General features: G+C 41.3%; 1 protein-coding gene across 6 annotated transcripts in view; it reads right to left on the minus strand.

The window, feature by feature from the left end:
• Nucleotides 1–19,406, minus strand: part of OXR1 (oxidation resistance 1) — a 362,168-nt gene that overhangs the window by 63,960 nt on the left and 278,802 nt on the right. For all 6 annotated transcript variants that reach the window (XM_038744617.1, XM_038744615.1, XM_038744620.1 and 3 more), the window contains 2 exons: nt 6,760–6,842; nt 1,452–1,559 (listed from right to left, as the gene is read on the minus strand). In XM_038744617.1, coding sequence (XP_038600545.1) covers nt 1,452–1,559; nt 6,760–6,842 — 191 coding nt within the window. The remainder of the gene's footprint in view (nt 1–1,451; nt 1,560–6,759; nt 6,843–19,406) is intronic.

Below are 19,406 nucleotides of genomic sequence, written 5' to 3' on the forward strand. Positions count from 1 at the left end.
GCACCTTTATCCACAATATCTTAGATATTGTAGATACCGACATATCTAGAAACCTATAAAAGATGGATGGTAAGAGCAACCAAGTAACACCTGCATCTACAATATCTTTATTATGGTACTTGGTAAGCACTTGCTATGTGACAGGCCCCTGTACCGAGCACTGAGGTTAGTACTATTGAATCTGGTCAATTTCTGTTTCAACAAGCAAATCACTTCCCTAGATTCTAAAGCCTTTTGGCTACCTGCAACACCCTTATGGTTTCAAAGTGTACTAAAAGAAAACCTATAAAACCATCAGAAGGTAAGTGAAACAGTAGAGGCCGCTGTGGGCAAGAGCCCATCAGTAACATGATGGACTGCACAGCTCTACTACCAAACAGTGTGTTGTCATTTGTGTCTGAGGGCACAAAGGCTGCATATCATCTCTACACTAGCACTGTTTGGAACTGCTTAGTACAGTGCTAAAGCACTTAGTACAACACTCTGCAACAATAAGCACTCAATAAATATGACTGAATCAATAAATATGATTGAATTAACACTATCAGTGGAAATATGAAGTTCGTCCCAGTAATCTTTAAACTATAAAAGACAGCCAGGTGAACCGATCTTTATAAGATTAAATAATAGTATTAATCTTAATTTTCCTGAACATGGTACCAATGAGCTTTATCGCCTCAAAAAATCTCCAGTTGCCTATCAAACTTCACATGAAGCAAAAACTCCTCACCATTGGCTTCAAAGCTCTCCATCACCTTGGCCCCTCCTACCTCACCTCCCTTCTCTCCTGCTACAGCCCAGCCTGCACACTCTGCTCCTCTGCCACCGCTAGCCTCCTCACTGTGCCTCTTTCTTGTCTTTCCCACTGCTGACCCCTGGCCCACGTCCTACCTCTGGCCTGGAATGCCCTCCCTCCACACTTCCGTCAAACTAGCTCTCTTCCTCCCTTCAAAGCCCTACTGAGAGCTCACCTCCTCCGGAAGGCCTTCCCAGACAGAGCCCCCCCCCCCTCTTTTTCCTCTCCTCCTCCTCCTCCCCTCCTTCGTCCCCACTCCATCCCTCTGCCCTACTCTGTTCCCCTCCCCACAGCACTTGTGTATATTTGTACATATTTTTACTCTATTTTATTCATGATGTGTATACATCTATAGTTTTATTTATCTATTTTGATGGTACTGACACCTGTCTACTTGTTTTGTTGCCTGTCTCCCCCTTCTAGACTGTGAGCCTGCTGTTGGGTAGGGACTGTCTCTATATGTTGCCAAATTGTACTTTCCAAGCACTTAGTACAGTGCTCTGCACACAGTAAGCACTCAATAAATGAGTGAATGAATGTTGCTTCGCATATAGTAAGTGCTTAACAAATACCATCATTATTATCATTATTATTACAAGATTCCCTTCTATTTTAGCTTCCTTATATAAGCAACAATAATAATAACGAAAAATACCTGTCCAGTCACAACTGCCCGGGAGAACAGCTTATTTAACTGAACCAATTCATTGGGTGTTGTATCAAATTTCAGAGCGATGCTGTTCAGAGAATCTCTTGATTCAACCTGTGTCAAAGAAAAACAAATCTTTTGAAGGCATTCAAGAGAAAAATTTTGGAAAATGGTTTTGAATAAAAATCAAGTTGTTCACTTCAAGTAGTGGGGACGGTTAACATATTCAGGTCACTAGAAATCAGGCCTCCACTGCAAGATGGTACTGCACATCAAGATACTTACTTCAATTTCTTTCACACCAATTGTGTCACATGGATTGGCAAATTTTTTTGCACAATTATCTCCAAAGTCATGTCATTTTAAAATCATTCCACAGGAAAGTTCATGGGAAAAGAGTTCCAACTATGAAGATAATATCTATGACACCAATATTTCTGAGAAAAATGAGGGAGTAGAGGACTTATTAAAAGATTTGATAAGGCTAGCTTCAAACACTTGATTTTATGACTGTGGTCACTTTTCTCCCCCAGTTTCCTTTATGCCGAATGTGATATTTCACTTAAATAAGAAATGGGTACTCTGAAATGGATTAAAAAAGCCTGTGACTGAACTTTTAAATGCTGTATTCACGAGAACAGTTGATGGAGATTTTACAGGTGATGTTCCGTCCAGGACTCCTAAACAAAACGCCACTACAGAAGATCATGACAGTGAGGTTCTAAAGGACTGGGTCAAATAATCACAGCTCCAGTCTCCTTACAGACAGAAGGATATTCTGAGGAGACAGTGGCAACACATTCTTCTGAATGCTCCTCCTACAGTCAATTAGGAGGGACCTAAAAAGCATAGAAAATCCACCAACATATGAAGACATGGCATTTGTCCCAACTACTGAGGAAGTCACCTCCGTGGACAGAGACATGAAAAATGGAAAAAAAGGTGAGATTACAGAACCCTTATCTTCAACAAATGGAACACTAAGGAGGATGGTATAGGATCCATGTCAGTGGAAACAGCACGGGCTTGGTAGTCAAAGGTTATGGGTTCTAATTCCGGTTCTGCCACTTGTCAGCTGTGTGACTTTGGGCAAGTCACTTAACTTCTCTGTGCCTCAGTTCCCTCATCTGTAAAATGGGAATTAAGACTGTGAGCCCCACATGGGACAACCTGATTACCTTGTATCTCCCCCAGTGCATAGAACAGTGCTTGGCACATAGTAAGCACTTAACAAATACCATTATTATTATTGTTATTGTTATTATTATATCATTTTCGATAATAAACATGAAGGACGGTACTGTGCCAAGGAACACTGCTTTCCACTGTTAACGAAATTCTCGCCATCAAGGCCCATTTACTGCAGAATATCACTAACCACATTCTTCTGGATTCACAATGCAGTTTCATGCCACTGTTTCATCACGTGGACATGATCGTCACGTCATGTTGGCTACAAGAGAAATGCAGGGCGTGGCATCAAAACGTCTGTAAATGCTATGAAAGCATCTGCTACCATCAGCAGCTCTGGGTTCCAGCAGCCATTTAGAAAATTTACAGCCCTGGGAAGTCTGTCAAGGTTCTGAGATTGCTTCATGGCAGTATGGCTCCACAAATAGGAATTGGGGATACTCATTTTATCCAGTTGTCTGCCACTACCTGTTTAGGTAAAGCAAAACTACATACTAGGTCTGGTCCATACTTCATGCTGCTGCCCGGATTATCTTTGTCCAGAAATGCTCTGGGCATATTACTCCCCTCCTCAAATATCTCCAGTGGCTACCAATCTGTGCATCAGGCAGAAACTCCTCACCCTGGGCTTCAAGGCTGTCCATCACCTCGCCCCCTCCTACCTCACCTCCCTTCTCTCCTTCTACAGCCCACCCTGCACCCTCCGCTCCTCTGCCGCTAATCTCCTCACCGTACCTCGTTCTTGCCTGTTCCGCCAACGACCCCGGGCCTGGAATGCCCTCCCTCTGCCCATCCACCAAGCTCGCGCTCTTCCTCCCTTCAAGGCCCTACTGAGAGCTCACCTCCTCCAGGAGGCCTTTCCAGACTGAGCCCCTTCCTTCCTCTCCCCCTCGTCCCCCTCTCCATCCCCCCCATCTTACCTCCTTCCCTTCCCCACAGCACCTGTATATATGTATATATGTTTGTACATATTTATTACTATATTTATTTATTTTGTACATATCTATTCTATTCATTTTATTTTGTTAGTATGTTTGGTTTTGTCTCCCCCTTTTAGACTGTGAGCCCACTGTTGGTTAGGGACTGTCTCTATATGTCGCCAATTTGTACTTCCCAAGCGCTTAGTACAGTGCTCTGCACACAGTAAGCGCTCAATACGATTGATGATGATGATGGTCCTATTCAGTTGAGTCCATGCAGACATGCTGAATGCTACAACAGGTATTTGAAAGGTATCAGACTAAGCTTCCAATAAACTAGGAAACTCTGCCACTGCAACCTGCTACAAGAATCAAGAAAATTTCTAGAAACAGTCATTTTAAAATATTTGCTGCTGCTGAACAATAGTGCCCTACATGCACACACCCCAAACAGTGCAGGTGAAAGTAAACCGTTTTCAGTGTTACTCCAGAAGCAGCATGGCGTAGTGCATAGAGCACAGGCCTATGAGTCAGAAGGTCATGAGTTCTGATCCTGGCTCAATACTTGTCTGCTATGTGATCTTGGGCAAGTCACTTAAATTCTCTGTGCCACAAATCCCTCATCTGTAAAATGGGGATTGAGACTGTGAGTCCCATGTGGGACAGGGACTGTGTCCAACCTGATTTGCTTGTATCCACCCCAGCGCTTTGTACAGTGTCCGGCACACAGTAAGCGCTTAACAAATACCACAATTATTATTAAGTATGAGCTTTTAAGCCTAAAGAAAACAAGATACTAGATCAACCTGCAATAGGGAAATCCTACACCCAACCAGACCTTCATTTGCAAAGTGGAACCGAGTGCTCCCATGGAAATTTGTTATTTAGGCAACACAACGTCCAGTGGCGCAATAACATACAACCAAGATGACACTAAATAGAGGGAGTCAACATATCTTTTGGGATGTTGTCAATGTGTACAGGCAATGTGAAAACAGGCTGAATGTATAACAACTAAGTCTACACAAATCACTACCCAACCTTTTAAATGGTTGTGAGATCTGAACCCTTCAAAAAAACACTATATCTCGTTACTTGAATAGTTCCAGTCCTATCATTCATAAGCCATACTTACTGTAAAGAGGGAAGAAAGGATGGCAAACAAAACAGCCATAAATGAAGCCCTGTCTACTGTCACTGAAACTAGGCTAAACTCAGTACAACATTTCTTGGAGGGACACATAAGGAGAATGGATGCAGATACCAATAAAGTCACACAGCTAAGAGCCTTATGGTTACCTAAGATGGGGTATACACAAGTAAAGGGAATTATTATTATTTTTTAAAGTTGCAGCAAGCACAGCCTCAGGCATCATGGCATAAGAGTTGAAAGCTGGGAGGTAACTGTGGCAGGGAAGTCAACTTTGGCACAATTTAATCAAGTGTTTTTCGGAGTTACGGGGTTGTAAGATTCATGAAGCAAATAAGTAAAAGCACAAAAGCTGTCAGCTGTTGTTGAACATGCATAGCTTGGGTCAGGACTGATGGTCCCACAGGAGAATTTTCAGCAACACATGAACTCAGAGGCAAAATTCTCCTCCAGTTATATCACAGTGCTTGGCACATAGTAAGCGCTTAACAAATACCATCATTATTATTATTATTTTCAAATACACAGGTCAACTATAACCATACAAGCATGTACAGTGCTCTGCACATAGTAAGCGCTCAATAAATACGATCGATGATGATGTATGCCACAATCAGATAAATATCACACAAGGGTGTAGGGTGAGGAGCAAACTTCTTATAACAAAGTTTAAGTTTACTTGAAACACACTGTTTTCAGAGTTCCTTGAGTACGTCTTTTCAGACAATTATTTTCCATACTTGGCAGAATATGAAAGTGAAACTTTCTGAGAAATCTGAACTTCTACCATTGTTTTAGCACTGTTTTATAGATGGATCAACAACCAAATACTGAAGTTAGAAAGACTCAATATTCTCTTATGTGAATATTTATTTAACTGCATCTACCTACATATGTTCATACAAAACCTATCTACATAATGTAATACTGAATTGCACTCTTAGGGGAAGCCCTCAGTTTATGAAAATGCCCCCCTCAAAAAAAATTACTGAAACCCAGGGACAATGAAAAGAATGTCTACGCATACAATATATTTTAGGAAGAGAGTTTCTTGACCATTTATTTATGGATAGGTAAACCCATCTTTCCAAATAGTCTAATTTCCCAACTATATTGATTAGATGAATTAGAAAGTTTCTGTACATAAAAACTCAAGAATTATTAAATGCCAGTAACAAAACATCCTGATAGATTTAAACATGCAGAAATTATATTCTTGAAGAATTTAAAATTAATTCATATTACACTTAAAATGCTCGCAGACGTCCCAAAATAACCAATCCAAGAGGGGCAGTTTTTATGATAGGGACAATACCATATAATCAACTTTTTAAAATCACAACAAAATTATTAATCTCTTTGCATGCTACTTGAGCACTTTGCAACAAAAACAAATGCTAATTAGTATAAGATATCATTGGGATTAAAGCAGTTGATTTGCACTGTTACAGCAATCTGAAGACAAATTACACAAAATGAATTGTATAAACAGTCCATCTATGCAGACAGACTTTTTTTATTCCAGTTTCCCATAGTAACCGGAAACGTAAAAGCTGACTGCAGATAGGTTTGAGGGTCATTTCAAGAACATAACAGCCAGGGAACGGCTCCATTTTCAGTACTGACTTGATGCTATAAATCAATGAAAAAGAAGAAAAAATGACAGAAGGGTAATTTCAAAGATAAATAGCAAGGTCGATAAATATTTTAGTAGGTGTTCTATAGGTATGGGACATTGTTACTAAAGATGGGGATGAAGGTTACAATTGGGTTTTTTTTTTTTCAGGCCAGAACACTTAACCATTCCTTAGGAAGAATGTTTAATGTCCCATCCAATCATTAATTACAATTAAATCAATACACCCTGAAAACTATTAGGTGCATATTTTATCACACACTAAAAACACCAAAAAAATGTTAAAATAAATACCAAGGCCTTAATTGCTCTCAGGATGAGAGCTATTAAATGTAAAGAACAAACATAATTCAGTTTGTCTTATTTACATGGAATTTAAATTCAGCACATGCTAGAGCAATTAAAACAATAACTTACAGTATATTCAATAGTTCCTTTAGGCTTCTGAAAAGACATCCGTCGCCCATCTTTCTTGTCTAGACTCTTCTTTTGGCCAGTGTCTGAAAAAAATTGAGGCAAGGTGCGTGTTAAGTTCATTTTCCTCTCAGAGCACTGTCACAGGCTGCTGAATATGTCCCCGTGGGCAGACATCTAATTCACCGGTAATACAGCTTGCTCCTTGTGATTCTCAGCTTTAAAAGACAACCAGCTGTTGAAATAGAAATTTCACACTGCAGCTTGCCTTAAGGAGTTGACTAATACGAACTACAGTGGCAACTGGGAATCAATTAACTACCTAAATTCGGGCCGCCAACCCCCCACTCCCCCAAAAAAAGAATGATTTAGTTAAGATAAAATGACTGACTTCTCTTATCAACGTGGTTTCACTGCATAAACAGCATTTCAAGAGTTAAGGCGGATTAACTGGTTCTATATAATGCAACACTATCTTCAGTGTTTCATAGCAGAAAACTGATCAAGTCAGCTACTGCTTTTCTTTTGATATTACTACAAAAAACAATTATACCTGGGAAAACAATCTTCCACAAACATTTACTGTTAGTTAAATGAGAAAGCAAAATATGATGCATATCTTCCACAAAAAAATGTACTTCTAATTTTCATGTTTTCACCTCTTTTGATGATTACTTTGTATTTAGGACTTGATCCAAAGAGTGTTTTTATAATAATGATTTAAGACATGCATAAAATTATCTTCCTCACTTTTATCACAGTATACTGAATCGCAGAATCTAAAACAAGTCCAGGTACATGGATGATATTCAAAAAACGTTCATCAATGCCACTGTTATAATCTAGTTTGGGTGATTTATTCCCACACCATGACCTACTGAACCCTATGACATACTGATATATACATTAGAAATGTTTAAGTACACATAAAGCCATGCTAAACTTTTTATAGACAATTTGTATTTTTAATCTTTAAAAGACAAAACATTAAATGTTGGTGACAAAATAGCTTCTGATTAGGCTAAATTATTACTTAGCAAAAGGTGATTGCCATTTCCTTCCAACCACTCTCATAAATTAAAGCTAACATTTGAATAGTTAATTTTGCTCCAATGGAATTGTTGACAGTCTTATTTGGAAACACTAATACATAACCAGCAGAGGGAGCCCACAGCGCTTGTCAAATAAAACAAGTATTTCACTCATTTTCCTTTTTTTATTTTTAGAAGTTGTAAAGATTTCAAAATAAAGATGCCAGTAAAAAAAAATTAAAAAACAAAAAATTCATATTGTCTTTCATAATCCTGCGAGAAATATTAATTTTTACAATTTTTAAAGTACCACCACTTTGTGTGGAGCTTTTTACTTTTCAATAACGCTTTCACATAAATTATTTCATTTTTCCCCCCTCACGATAACTTGGCAACTTGGAAAAAACCATGGCTTACCACCCATTTTAGAGATGAGAAGACAGGCCCAGAAAGATTTAGTGGTTAACCCAAGGTTACAGAGCAGGCTAATGGTGAAGCCAGGACCATAAACAACCCAGATCTCCTAATTTCACCTACATGAAGTTGGTTTTTTTTAAACATCTTAAGAGTTGAACTGTTGAATATTTTTTTTCTAAAAATTAAGAGATTTAAAAGGAACTCAAAGGAAAGCCTTTGTTTCCAGGAATAAAGCCACAATCAGAAAAATAATCAATGATATTTACTGAGCGCCTACTATGGGCAGGGAACGTGTCTACCAACTTCATACGTTATTTTCCCAAGCCCTTGATACAGTGCTCTGCACACAGTAAGCATAATAATAACTACAGTATTCATTAAGCACTTACTATGTGCCAGGCACTAAGTACTGGGGTAGATACAAGGCAATGGGGTTGGACAAAGTCCCTGTTCCAAGTAGGGCTCACAGTCTTAATCCCCATTTTACAGATGAGGGAATTGAAGCACAGGGAATCTGAGTTGCTCACCCAGCAGACAACCGGTGGAGTCGGGATTAGAACCTATGACCTTCTAACTCCCAGGCCCATCCTCTATTCACTAGGCCATGACTAGCTGAAAACAACATTGCATTATGTGCTTGGGACTGTACAATACAAGAGAGTTTTAGACACATTCCCTGCTTACAAGGATCTTATTGTCCAGGGATGAATTTACACTAATAAAACAATACATTTAATACATTAATAAATTATTCATTAAGAAAAATATAATATTCTTCAATTTGTGAATCAAACCTAGGTTGACTACACTGTTTTTACCAATAATAATAATCATGGTTCTTCTTAAGCGCTTACTATGTGCCAAGCACTGTTCTAAGCACTGGGGTACATACAAGTTAGTCACGTTGGATACGGTCCCTGTCCCACATAGGGCTCACACTATTAACGCCCATTTTACAGATGAGGGAACTGAGGCCCAGAGATGTGAAGTGACTTGCCTAAGGACATACAGCAGGCAAGTGGCACAGCCAGAATTTGAACCCAAGACATTGTCACTCCTAGGCTCATGCTCGCTCATGCTCTACCCACTAGTTAACTCTGAACCTTGATGCCCATCTCAGTTAAGAGCAGAGGGAGAGGAGAAAGAGGCACAGCTAAAACTTCTTCACCATTCTGAAACGTCCCAACTACAAGTTCCAGCAGGGTAGGCAAGGACATTTTCTCCCGTACCCAATCTCTTATGCTCATGTTCCATTAGTGGCATCTCATCCCTCCTTAATTTTTTTTGTCCTCTATAGTGTTATTTCACTACAAACATTTTTTGTCAATTCTGTTTAACCCAAAATTTTACATTTTCCCAATAGAGCAGCAGTTTGACCTCTTCTTTAAGCAACTTTACTATCCACAAGATTTGTTCTGGCATTATCCCCTCTGATTGTAAAAGCATGGCTATAACTCCAGAAAGAATGGTGGCAGGAAGGATGAGACAGGAAAAGGGGGGAGGGGAGCACCTATACTGTAAGCTCCCTGAGTGCAGGAATTGTGTCTACCACCTCTCCTGTATTGCACTTTCCCAAGTGCTTAGTAGAGTGCCCTAAACACAGCAAACACTCAATATAAACCACTGATTGACTGAACAGCAGAGGTGGTGGTTGGGCAGGTGCCAAGAGATCAGAGACCAGAAAGAGGACTGACTATAGCAGCAATAAAGAACAGAAACAGGAAGAGTGGTTGTGGAGAAGATGGAGTTACACAAAGTCATATTAGGCAGAGCCACAGTAGCCACAGGAGGCAAGAGGAGCCCACTGTTGGGTAGGGACCGCCTCTCTATGTTGCCGACTTGTACTTCCCAAGTGCTCTGCACACAATAAGCGCTCAATAAATACGATTGAATGAATGAATAAAAGAGGAGCCCGGTAAGAGGAGCCATGGATGGGACACTGTGAGAATATGATCCTGTTGGTCTGCCTTCAATCCATCTGAAATGCTTAGGCTGTCTCAGGATTGGGTGATTGCTTTTTTGAGCTGTTTGTTAGTTGACACTTCATCAACAAGTGACTTTGGTGATATTATTTTAAGAATATTGTTGTTGAACAAAACCAATTACCTTTGGGGGCAAGCAAGTCACCCCCCCCCCCCCCCCACCACCACCACCACTTCATCGGGGCAGAAGTTACTGTGGCACTTGATAATAGAATCCCCATCCTAAACATCGGCTGAGCAACGGTCCAGTTGCAAAGATTTGGGCACTCAGAACTTGCGCAAAGGAGCTCATTCGGGTGCTCACATTCCGAGTACTCAATCTGTCACCAAATCCTGATGGTTCTGCCATCATGACATCTCCAGAATCCACCCTTCTCTACATCCAACCTGCTACCATACTGATCCACTTACCCCATCCCACCTTAAATACTGAATCAGCTGCCTGGCTGACCTCCCTGCCTCCTGTCTCTCCCCTCTCAAGTCCATCCTTCCCTTTGCTGTTCGGATCATTGTTCTTAAAAAACTGTTAAATCCACATGTCCCCACTCCCCAAAAACCTCAAGTGGCCGGCCGGCCCCATTTCAACATCAAACAGAAACGACTTAGCAGAGGCTTTAAGGTTCCCATTCAGCTCAGCCCCTCCTACATTACCTCATTCATCAACCCAACCCTCACACTTCACTTGGGGTCACTTCTGCCAACCTACTCACCGTCCCTCAATCTCGTCTGTCTTGCCACTTATATCTTTTCTGGAAGCCCCTCTCCCTTCATATCCACAGGACCTCCTTATTCCCCACCGTCAAAAGCCTTACTAAAACCACAGAACTTCCTAAAGGCCTTCCCTAAACCCTCATTTTCCCTATTTGTCCTTCTGGCATTACCTATGCATTTGGATCTATACCCTCTTAAATATTTGCTATTCACCCCACCACACTTTTGTATATATCTATCTCCCTTTTCTGTAATTCAGTTTAATGCTTGTCTCTCCTTTAAGCTGTAAGCTCTTTGTGGACAGGGATCAGTGTCCAACAAGTCTACTGTACTGGACTCTCCCCAAGTGCTTGGTCCAGTTCTCCAAACAGAGTAAACACGAAATACCATCATTTGATTGACTGTTAGTAGTTTGTGCTGTGCCACTCTCGCTTTCTCATTCCTAACAGTTGTGTTCTCACTGAAGCAGTGGGTGCAACAAGCGGGTGGCAGTGAATTTTACAAATTTTGCATGCATGAATTTTACAAATTTCATTTATGGCCACAGGGACCACAACATGCTGCTAGTTCTGTGTGCAGGACAAATCAATCAATCAGCAGGGAACTTCACTTAGAAACCTTCACAATTGATGGTGGGGACCCAGTAGCCTCACCCTTCCTTCTCACAGTTTCTCCCTCATTCCTGTACCACAGTGAGGTTTGGGTTGGAGTGAGTGGGGCAAGTAGAAAACTTGTTTTCTTTAATAAAGAGGGCATGAAGAAACGTGCAGACCTGGAAGGCAGGGATGGGGACTTGGGGGTTGCATGGTTTTTTTTTTTTTTAATGGTATTTGTTAAGCACTTCCTATGGGTCAAAAACTGTTCTAAGCAATCGGGTAGATACAAGTTAATTACGTTGCACACAATCCCTGTCCCACATGGGGCTCACAGGCTAAATAAGAGGGAGAACAGGATAACTGAGGAAGACAGTAGTTAAGTGACTTGTTCAAGGTCACTCAGCAAGCATTTGGCAGAGCCGGGATTAAAAACCAGGTCTTCCGAATCCCAGGTCTGCACTCTTTCCACTAGGCCGCATGGCTTCCCATAAGGTAGTTGCTCATAAGATCTTTACCACAATCCACAAGTACTTATTGATGAGGATGGTGATTAGTCATAGTAACGAGTTAGTGGCCAGCAAAACTTGAGGATAAAAAAAAATCAAAACAAAGCTTAATAGAAAATGCATAAACACTTAGTAATACTTAAGAATGACCAAAAAGTAATGGTTATAAACTTTAACAAAAATGTTAGAATGAAAAATTAAAAAAATTATACCACTTGAAATTTCAAGTTTCATTCAGTAGCTAACAATTCCTAATTTTTAACTAGAATGGTAGTAATTGATTCATCAAGTGTTTCCCCTGTATGAAACACCTGCTAAGCACACTAGTGGCAATTACAAGGTAAACTGATTACAGGTCTTGCTCCACAGAGGGATCATTATTTAAATGGGAGTAAACAGACCACAAAAATAGTCACAACAATAATAACGTAATAACAGCCTATAAAACATTCAGTCCACATATCCTTATTCTGGAAATTCTGGAAACTTTTTCAAATAGAAATGCTTGATTATTTTTTACCAAGGAAGGAACCATGAACAGAATCCCATACAATGATGGATCTTAAAAATCTAATATCTGTAGCCGTCCTTTGCTTTCAAAGATTATGCTACTGGCAGTGATATTCTAATCAGAAGTAGTAGTAATGGTATTTATTGAACACCTTGTGAGTTCAAAGACCTGGACCGGGTGTTTGGGAAAGCACGCACGCACGCACACACACACACAAAACAGAAAAATAATGAATACAAGTCATGGGTCCTGTCCATAAGTTTACAATCCATAGTATTTGAGTGCCTACAGTGTGCACAGCACTTGAGAAGCAGCATGGCATACTGGATAAAGCACGGGCTTGGGAGTCAGAAGGTCACAGGTTCTAATCCCGACTCCGCCACATGTCTGCTGAGTGACCTTAGGCAAATCACTTCACTTCTTTCTCCAACTTAAAACTGTGAGCCCCATGTGGCATAGAGACTGTGTCCAACTCGATTATCTTGAATTTAGTACTCCAGCGCTTGGTACAGTGTGTGGCACCTAGAAAGGGCTTGACAAAATGCCACAACCATTTTTTATAAGTATCAACACACGTGCACCTAAATATCTACAGGTGCATGTTGATGCTGTTCGATAATATACCTATACTTTCCTTTTCCCTGATATTTTAATATTTGGCTTATCTTTTTGGCTAAATTGTTACTTGGAAATGCCTTATTGCCTTTACATTATTTCATGCTTAATAAATATCATTGTTTGCGTGACACTATACACTGTCACAGGGGTCTTTCACTGAGCACTCATTTAATGGAATGAATTAAAAATGCTAAAAAAGGATGTATGAGGTGGGGTGATGTGATGAAATCATCCTCAGACTCTTCACCCCTCCAGGTAGGGATATTCTTGGTCCAAACAATCAATCCTTGAGTGTGACCGTGGCTGAAAAGAACACAGTACCACCCCCATGGGCACAAACAAGATGGGTTCTTGTTAAGCTCCTGTATATTAGAGAAGCTGTATTGCTGTATTGAGAAGCGACGTGGCTCAGTGGAAAGAGCACAGGCTTTAGAGTCAGAGGTCATGGGTTCAAATCCTGACTCTGCCAATTGTCAGCTGTGTGACTTTGGGCAAGTCACTTAACTTCTCTGTGCCTCAGTTCCCTCATCTGTAAAATGGGGATTAAGACTGTGAGCCCCATGTGGGACAACCTGATCACCTTGAATCCCCCAGCACTTGGAACAATGCTTTGTACACAGTAAGCACTTAACAAGTACTATTATTATTATTATTATTATTATTATTACTATTATTATATTAGGTCCTGATAGCATTATTATTTTCTAGACTACTTTTGGATCCTCCTCTCTATTCAACAAGAACTACTATCTTGACAGCCACCCGATCAAGCTGGATAGACCTACTTGCATGAATCTCCCAATCACCCACTACTAAATCCCACTGTGAGTGTGAAATGATGTTGTGAAACATTTGGTTTGAGCCACATTTTGATTCAGGTACAAGATTATTATATTAATAGTCTATTTGACAGAATTATCACTCAAATCCTATTGGTAAAGGAGGTATGGTAGCCAGCACACAATCATCACATTACAAATACCATTCAAAAAAATGGAGAGTAGTGAGATCCATTGGTAGCTTCAGCGACCAGCTCTCTCACCATCCTTCTTGAAGTTTGTGACTATGGAACCCTGTTTGATCAAATGATAGTATCACATTCTGTGTTTTTCAGCAGTTTCATGAGTCTAACCTACGATACTCAACCTCAAATGGCAGAACATGATTACCAATGAGATCCTGAATTTCAGTTAGTGCATCAACACTGAAGCAGTGCTCACAGCAACACAGCCTTGCTAGAATGAGATGTGAAAAGACTGATAGACTATCCAAGCAGCTGCTTATATGGTGCTTAGGAAGGGAGCACATGCACACACAGAAGGCAAGAATAAGTGCTTTAAAGATTCAATAAAGCGCAGTCAGTCATATGATGACAATAGAGTCCTGGGAGACCACTGCTGCAGATAGACTAATAATAATAATAATAATAATAATAATATTTCTTAGGCACTTAATATGTGCCAAGCACTGTTCTAAGAGTCATAGTAGATACAAAGAAAGTAATCAGGTCACTCCACATGGGGCTCACAGTCAATCCCCATTTTACAGATGAGGTAACTGAGGCCCAGAGAAGTTAAGTGACTTGCCCAAAGTCACACAGCTGACAAGTGACAGAATTGGGATTAGAACCCACGACCTCTGACTCCCAAATCAGTGCTCTTTCCACTAAGCCAAAGGCTCTGTAAATATACCTGTACCATTTGTATTTTCTACCTTGTTCTCTCCCACCAATTAGCACAGCACTTAGCACACTATAGGTGTTTAATAAATACAAGCCCTACTAGAAGAAAGCACCGTAACAGGCAAAGTGAAAGGGCAAGTTGGTCACACATCAGTGTTTCAAATACTATCCTGGATAGACTGTCGCCTACAGCTCTAGTCTATACCATATCACTATTCATTTAAACCCTGTTCAGTAAGATGCATCGAGCATTATCATCTCTTCCTTCATTTAATCTACAAATATCTGGAGTCACAAAATGAAAGGCTCAGATCTTTGCCCTCAGAATTTCCATAGTAAGCAAACACACAAAAAAAAAACCCTGACAAAAGTCACTTAAGCAGAACACAAAAACATTACAAGGGCCCAAGACACACCCCTCTCATTTTTTTTTCACAAATACCATCCTAGTACAGTAAACACAGGGATGGCCAGAGGTCAGGCCAATGGCCCAAACAATTGAGTTTTCAATGAAAAACCAAGCACAAAGACTGCTTGGAAAATCAGTGATGACAATTCTTCGATGACATTCAAGCCCATGGCTAGGGACTGTACCTTTGAATAGCCCTAGTTTTTCTAACAACTCACTGGGGTTATTAGACAATATCACCAAAAGTACAGCAAATTCTATTCTGACAGTCACTGGAGGGCAACCAATATCTGACAAGCTGAAAGTCACGGGAAATGCCAATGCATATTTATTCACTGACACGGGAACACGGGAGAAAAACTTTACCAAATGAGACTGCAGAGCTAAACATTAATAATTTTAGTGACTGAAATAAACATTACCTACTACACATGTGGAGAAGTGCTTTTCCCTTGATTGATTCATTCAATCGTATTTATTGAGCACTTACTGTGTGCAAAGCACTGTACTAAGTGCTTGGGAAGTACAAGTTGGCAACATATAGAGACAGTTCCTACCCAACAATGGGCTCACAGTCTAGAAACAAAACACACAGACAACAAAACAAAACATGTGGACAGGTGTCAAGTCCTTAGAATAAATAGAAGTAAAGCTAGATGCTCATCATTATCAAAATAAATAGAATAGTAACCCTCGGCTTCAAGGCTGTCCATCACCTCGTCCCCTCCTACCTCACCTCCCTTCTCTCCTTCTACAGGCCAGTCCGCACCCTCCGCTCCTCCACCGCTGATCTCCTCACCGTACCTCGCTCTCGCCTGTCCCGCCATCGACCCCCGGCCCACGTCCTCCCCCGGGCCTGGAATGCCCTCCCTCTGCCCATCCGCCAAGCTAGCTCTCTTCCTCCCTTCAAGGCCCTGCTGAGAGCTCACCTCCTCTAGGAGGCCTTCCCAGACTGAGCCCCTTCCTTCCTCTCCCCCTCGTCCCCCTCTCCATCCCCCCATCTTACCTCCTTCCCTTCCCCACAGCACCTGTATATATGTATATGTTTGTACATATTTTTCTACTCTATTTATTTATTTATTTATTTGTACATATCTATTCTATTTATTTTATTTTGTTAGTATGTTTGGTTTTGTTCTCTGTCTCCCCCTTTTAGACTGTGAGCCCACTGTTCGGTAGGGACTGTCTCTATATGTTGCCAATTTGTACTTCCCAAGCGCTTAGTACAGTGCTCTGCACATAGTAAGCGCTCAATAAATACGATTGATGATGATGATGATGTACAAGTAAAATAGAGTAATAAATCTGTACAAACACATATACAGGTGCAGTGGGGAGAGGAAGGAGGTAGGGCGGGGGGATGGGGAGGAGGAGAGGAAAAAGGGGGCTCAGTCTGGGAAGGCCTCCTGGAGGAGGTGAGCTCTCAGTAGTGCCTTGAAGGGAGGAAGAGAGCTAGCTTGGCGGATGCTGGGAGGGAGGGCGTTCCAGGCCAAGAGGAGGATGTGGGTCAGGGGTCGATGGCAGGACAGGACAGGCGACAAAGACAATCCCTCACTAGGGATGCAAATCAGTGCAATGCAAAGTGGCAACCAAACTTATCCAGGCACCTTAGGGTCAATCAATCAATCAATCGTATTTATTTGCTGTATATAAAATAAAATACAGCAAATCGTATTAGGTCAATTCATATGCAGCAAGAAACACCACCTACTCCTACCCATGTGATTAGTATCTCTAGGAGATACAGTATACCAGGCAGAAGGTATGATGGAGGAGGTTGGTAGCAGACACACCCAGAACTGGTTTGACAAGAGTAACACTAGATCAAAGAGCTAGTTAGCAAACAGGCAATACATTGTCCACAGCTTCCAAATGCTCAACTCCCCAGCTAAAAAGCCAGGTAGAGAAAACTACAAAGCGGTAAAGGATCCCTAGGGAAGGAGCGAGGCTTAGTGGAAAAAGCACAGGCTTGGGAGTCAGAGGTCATGGGTTCTAATCCAGGCTCTGCCATTTGCCAGCTGTGTGACTTTGGGCCAGTCACTTCACTTCTCTGGGCCTCAGGCCCTCATGTGTAAAATGGGGACTGAGACTGTGAGCCCCACGTGGGACAACCTGAATACCTGTATCTACCCTAGTGCTTAAAACAGTGCTTGGCACACAGTAAGCAATTAACAAATATCATTATTATTTTAGGAAAGTAGTGTGGCTTACTAGAAAGAGCTCCTTCCACTAAGCACAGGCTAGGGAGAACATGGGTTCTAAGCCCGCTCCACCACTTGTCTGCTGCATGACCCTGGGCAAGCTGCTTAACTTCTCTGTGCCTCAGTTACCTCAACTGTAAAATGGGTATTAAAACTGTGAGCTCTCTGTGGGACAACCTGACTACCTTGTATCTACCCCAGCGCTTAGAACATTGCTCAGCACATAGTAAGCATTTAACAAATATCATTATTATTACACATCAAAAATCAAATTAAAAATTCCGTGCTTTGCACATAGTAAGCACTTAATAAATGCCATCATCATCACCATCATGCTTTCGTAAAGTGAGCAAGTGGATTTACAGTCACCTCCTCAGCACCAATGGAAGGTGGATTTGGGCCCTCTCATCCAAGAAAAAAGTCTAAGAATTAATTACGGTATTTGTTTAGGACCCACTGTATATCAAGCACTAAGTGTTAGGATAGATATATGTTAATCAGGTCAGACAGGGCACTTGCCACCCCACATGGGTTTTTTTCCATTGAGGACATTTAGGCACAGAGAAGTTAAGTGACTTTGCCCAAAGTCACACGGCAGGCAAGTGGCAGAGCCAGGATTAGGAATGTGCCTATGAACTGTGTTGTACTATATTCTCCCAAGCACAGAGTACAGTGATTCACACACAGTTAGTGCTCAATAAATACGACTGATTGATTAGAATGCGGGCTAGGTTCCGCACCTGTGCTTTTTCCACTAGGCCATGCTGCTTCCCACTACCTTCTAGGTTCCAACCTCGTTGTGGGCAGGGAACATGTCTGTTTATTGTGGCACTGTACTCTCCGAAGTGCTTAGTACCATGTTCTGCACTCGGTAAGCTCTCAATAAATACGACTGAATGAATGAGTGAATTCTAAAAGCACTTTCCACTATAAACCAAGGGTATTTATTGAGCATTTACTATGTGCAGAGCTTGAAAGAGTACAATATGACAGGATTAGTAGACACATTCCCTGCCCATAACAAGCTTACAGTCTATCAGAGATGAAGCCTTACAGAAGATTGAAGACTTGTGACCTTATGAAGAAATGGCCTTTGTATCAACCTTACAGAGAGAGAACGATGAAGAATCTTGGAAGTTTGATGATCTTGGAATTATCCTGAAGGATCTGAGAAGCAGCGTGGCTCAGTGGAAAGAGTATGGGCTTGGGAGTCAGAGATCATGGGTTCTAACCCCGGTTCCGCCACTTGTCAGCTGTGTGACTTTGGGAAAATCACAACTTCTCTGCGCCTCAGTTCCCTCATCTGTAAAATGGGGATTAAGACTGTGAGTCCCATGTGGGACAACCTGACGACCTTGCATCTACCCCAGTGCTCAGAACAGTGCTTGGCACATAGTAAGCGCTTAACAAATACCATCATCAACATCATCATCTGAGAACAGTATGGATTGCACTGCTCAGAGGTCTGCACAGTCCCCCTTCCATTATTATGCAAAACCAAAGAAACTACAAAGAATTCCAATTATTCTACAGGCATCACCATCTTCTAGTTAGTTAAAAAAGCAATCTCCAGAAACTATTGCAGAGCCTTATCTCCCTCCATTACTGGCAAGAACCCTCTTGATTTCCTCATGGGGCTCAGTCAACTCCTCACCTCCCCTGTAGCATTTACATACACACCTGATCTATTCTGTTGCTGTTTTCCCCTATCTCAGATTGGGGCACACAATGCTTGGAGCATTTTAAGTGCTTACAACTATGCACTTGGGTCTGATAAGGCTTTGTTTTGTAAGCCCCTGACCACAGTCAGGGAACCACCAGAATAGCCTCTCCCAGCACTTAGTACAGTGCTCTGCACACAGTAAGCACTCAATAAATACAACTGAATGAATGAATGCTCTGGACTCAGTAAACCCTTAATAAATACTATTATCACCACCTAAGCACTCTGAGATTCACCCTAGGCCCCTCTAGGCTGTAAACTCCT

This window comes from Tachyglossus aculeatus, chromosome 4, assembly GCF_015852505.1.
Source record: "Tachyglossus aculeatus isolate mTacAcu1 chromosome 4, mTacAcu1.pri, whole genome shotgun sequence".
NCBI lineage: Eukaryota > Metazoa > Chordata > Mammalia > Monotremata > Tachyglossidae > Tachyglossus > Tachyglossus aculeatus.